Raw genomic sequence first — 4,047 nt, forward strand, 5'->3', positions numbered from 1 at the left:
AAGAATTACACATTCAATTTAAGAATGTCAAAAATAGATATTCACTATCATTGGAGTCCTTGGGAAATAAAGTCAAAAGTACCAAAAATAGGACTCATCAAGGAAATATGCAGTGTCAAGAAAATTAAACTGCACTCAAGCATTCAATAAGCTTTCAAGGAATCCTAACCCACCACCCCATACATACATACATGGTACTGGAGATTTTTCTAGAAAAAAATCCACTATGAGCTTGCGTACATATAAGTAACTGAAACACTAAAGTAACCCAGGGAAAGCACTCTAACTACAGAACTTTCTCTACCTCTATTTCTACTTCTCTAGAAAAGAACCCTATAAAACTAAAGACTGGGTGTCCCTAGCTACATTATTTCAGAATTTCAAAATCTTAATAAATGACTGTATCAATACATTTAAATACCATATAATCACAACATACTATTAATTGGTTGAAGAGAACCAAGTAGAAGTCAGAAAAAAATTTCAAAAAATATTAATAACTTCAAACTCTGGAAATAATTAGTTTAACCTGGTAGAAAATTAAAAAAAAACATAAAAACATAACATCAACCCCCTATGAACACCTAAAATTTTAATCAGTACTACAAAACAAAAAAGGGGGGTGCTACAGAGATGACTCACTGGTTAAGAGCACTGGTTGCTCTTTCAAAAGATGTGAGCTCAATTCCCAGCACCCACACACACGGCAGCTCACAACCATCTGTAACTGTAATCCTAAGGGCATCTGAAGCCCACTTCTGGCCTCCAGAGGCACTGCACACAGGGATGTACCAAAATACATGGAAACAAAATACACACACATACACACACACACAAATTAAAGGAAAATAACCAACAAAACAAAACAAAAACCAGCATAAAGGTCAAATGTCAAACTGGGAAAATAGAGTCTATGGCATGCACTATGGGCAAAAATATTAATGTTTCAAATAGAGTACACTGCCTTTTTAGAAATAAGAATTAGAAAAATACTTAATATAAAATATAGGCAAATAAATTACTTCACAACTTGTTACAGGAAATAAATAATGTATATAATACTTTCAGAATTTCAGTTTTGGTATATATTAAACTGTCCAAAATGTTTACAAAATAGAATAATGAGATAAATAATACATTTTTAAAAATATGAAAATTCAATGCACTTATAATTAAGGGAAAGCAAATCAAGACACAGAAATGGCATTTATGACCTACCAGACTACTCCAGAAAAAAGTAAATCCAGGGTTTGGGAATTTTCTGAGAGTACCCTCTCACACAGAACTATTTTAAAACAGGCATAATTTTAAAACATACAAACATTAACTAAAAAATGCTATCTTAAAAACATACTCTTTTTATTGAAAAATATTGTGTTCATATTATGTATTTATATACATGCATATATATGTAGTAGGCCAACAATGGATATTAAATACATTATTCCTGTACACTGGGATATAACACAACAGTTTCAAAAACAAAGCTGGTATGCTGTATCAGTAAGAATTAAAGACAAAAACAAGGATCTGGAGTGAATCAGTCTCTCCTTGTCCACAGCATGGTATACACACTTCTTATGCCATAATGTTCCTCATGCTTGTCTATCTAAATTGACAGAGAGTGAACTCATCATCTTTTCTTCCTCTTCCAAGTAGGGAGCCACCAATTTGTATTTACAAAAGTTTATTTTACTTAGTTATTTATGCTACTGTGAACTAAAGGGACCAATGAGATTTCTCTCTCAGGTCTGTGATCATTAACCTCCATGTGCCTGTTGTCACTGAATAATATTTCAAATTTTTCATCTCTTTTTTCCCTTGATTCAGTACCTTACTGTCAAATGTTTATTAGCACCCACCATCTGCCAAGTCCAGAAGAAAATTATCCAACACTTATTAGAGCATTCAATAAACACTATGCTTAATTAATGTTAGCAAATTCTAATATTAACATTATTTTCTATGTTTATGTACACCATTAAGACAAGCTCTCTAGTTACTGAGGCTAACAGTACAACCATTGTCTCTATTAAGCTGCGACTGTTCTTTAGTCACACTTACCATAGGAGTCAATTTGACATATACAGTAAGACACCTAGGGCAATGAAGGCTGTTTAATGTGATTTCACCCTCTTACTATAAATAAGTTTAGAGTTAGTAGGGTATATTTTGACAAGTAAAAAACTATAACTTATCATGAAATATTAAAGTTAAAAAGTATATTTTAACAGAAAAAGATATGAGTTCAAAATAAAATTTCTTTCAAAAAAGACAACTCAGCACTACAGTATGGATGCAATCATGTACAATGGCTCCTGCACAGAAAATCCTTATTTTTCTTATTTTCCTGCATAGTCCCTGAAAATTGTACATACTGGCATTGGGTTCACGGATCATTTCTGCAAATTTGTTAGACCAGATTTAAAAATTAAAAGTCTAAGGTTGGAGATGGGACTCAGCATCTCTAGCACAAAGATGCCTCCAGGCTCAATCTTAAGTACAATTTAGGAAAAAGCAAACAAAAATGAAAACTGACTTCTTAAATTTTTATACCTAAACATTAACAGTCATCCCCTTTTCACTATGAAGACATCACTAAGTACAAATTTTGAGGCTCTGTGCCATTTCACCAATGGAGTAGCTGCAAAGGCAAAGCCAGTTTGATACAAATTTAGATACTCCACTTCAAATCAGACCATCTGTTATATCATTAATCAGCTAAGGAATCTGGGGAAGCCCTTTCAGTCCCTGTGAATCTGACACTCACTGCATAAAATTGGAGAGTCACATCAGTTTCTCACACAGAAAATCTTTTCATAAAAGACTGAAAAAAATACTACTGTTTAAATATGAAACCCGGAGGTATCTAACGTCATCTGAAGTGACAGTAACACACTAGGAGAAGCTTCTTACCTCGTGTGTCATTTTCTATTTCTGTCCTCCAGCGATGTAAACAGCTCTCTAGCACAGACAGTTCCTCTTCTGTTATGTGCCTTGGTGCCGGATGCATGGGTAAATCTGGAGGTATCCGAGACTGAGTGAATGGTTTGTGTATCACTGTCCTCAGTGACAGGGCAGCACCTGCTGCAGGTGCTGAGCTGGGCGGTTCTGAAGCAGGGGTTCCCTGCTGTTCTGTTGGGCTGTGTATTTAAAGAAGGCATTACTGATTAAACTTCCAGCACTAGGAAAGACTAGGCCAGACACAGAAGATAGCATCAGAGTCTCTCGTAATTTCAAGAGGAAGTAGTCTTAAGAACAGATCTAATATCCTTAGTGCTTGAAGACTTAAGTCTCACAAGGATGAAATTGTGAGTCTAAAGTAAGATTGTCTTTCTGTTTTTAAATGAGAAATCTAATGCATGCTCTAATTAAAGATCTCTTGCTAATATTGAGCTAGAGTCACAGAAACAAATTCTACTCTGAATTGCTTTACATATGATAAAATGTTAAAAATCTACAGACCACAACATTGCAAAGAATAAATCTGAATGGAAAAAAGTTTATGAGAATTCCAATTGATAACTATAGATCTACTGAAATAACAAAAGAATAATCTTCTAAGTGAGTTTATTTTTAGAAGGGTTGTTGAAGTCACAGCGTGCACACTTGATCAAACCCTGCCCGGATGTATTCCAGGACACAGTCAGCCCAGCAGCACACTATGTGTGGAAACGTTACCTTGGTGAAGCCTGGGATGGTATGGAGCCACTAGTTGAGGAACTAGCATCAATATCATCAACCGGAGAGGTGCAAACAGGTTTACTCGAGGCAAATTCCAATGCATACTGTAGAACATCTACCAAAGGGAATCTTTTGGGACCGGAACCATAGCTTAAATATCTGTTAATAAAATATACCAATGTTTTATCTATATCATCAGCAATATGTTTTTAAGCAAGTCTTATAAAATGAAACAACACAAATAATTCAGAAATGAAACTTGCTTTCCAAGGAAGAAGATGAAACTGAATATACATTAAAGAAAATGCACTAAATGTTCTCGAAAGAAAGGACAGCAGAACTGATCAAAATGTGCTGTGGGCA

At 34.7% G+C, this 4,047-nt stretch overlaps 1 protein-coding gene across 3 annotated transcripts in view; it reads right to left on the bottom strand.

Moving 5' to 3' along the window:
* The window catches only part of Usp25 (ubiquitin specific peptidase 25), a 103,999-nt gene that overhangs the window by 36,959 nt on the left and 62,993 nt on the right, over positions 1-4,047 (bottom strand). For all 3 annotated transcript variants that reach the window (XM_005345217.2, XM_013353097.2, XM_005345215.2), the window contains 2 exons: positions 3,682-3,843; positions 2,917-3,143 (listed from right to left, as the gene is read on the bottom strand). In XM_005345217.2, the coding sequence (XP_005345274.1) occupies positions 2,917-3,143; positions 3,682-3,843 (389 nt within the window). The remainder of the gene's footprint in view (positions 1-2,916; positions 3,144-3,681; positions 3,844-4,047) is intronic.

Source organism: Microtus ochrogaster, chromosome 2 (genome assembly GCF_000317375.1).
Source record: "Microtus ochrogaster isolate Prairie Vole_2 chromosome 2, MicOch1.0, whole genome shotgun sequence".
Classification (NCBI taxonomy): Eukaryota; Metazoa; Chordata; class Mammalia; order Rodentia; family Cricetidae; genus Microtus; species Microtus ochrogaster.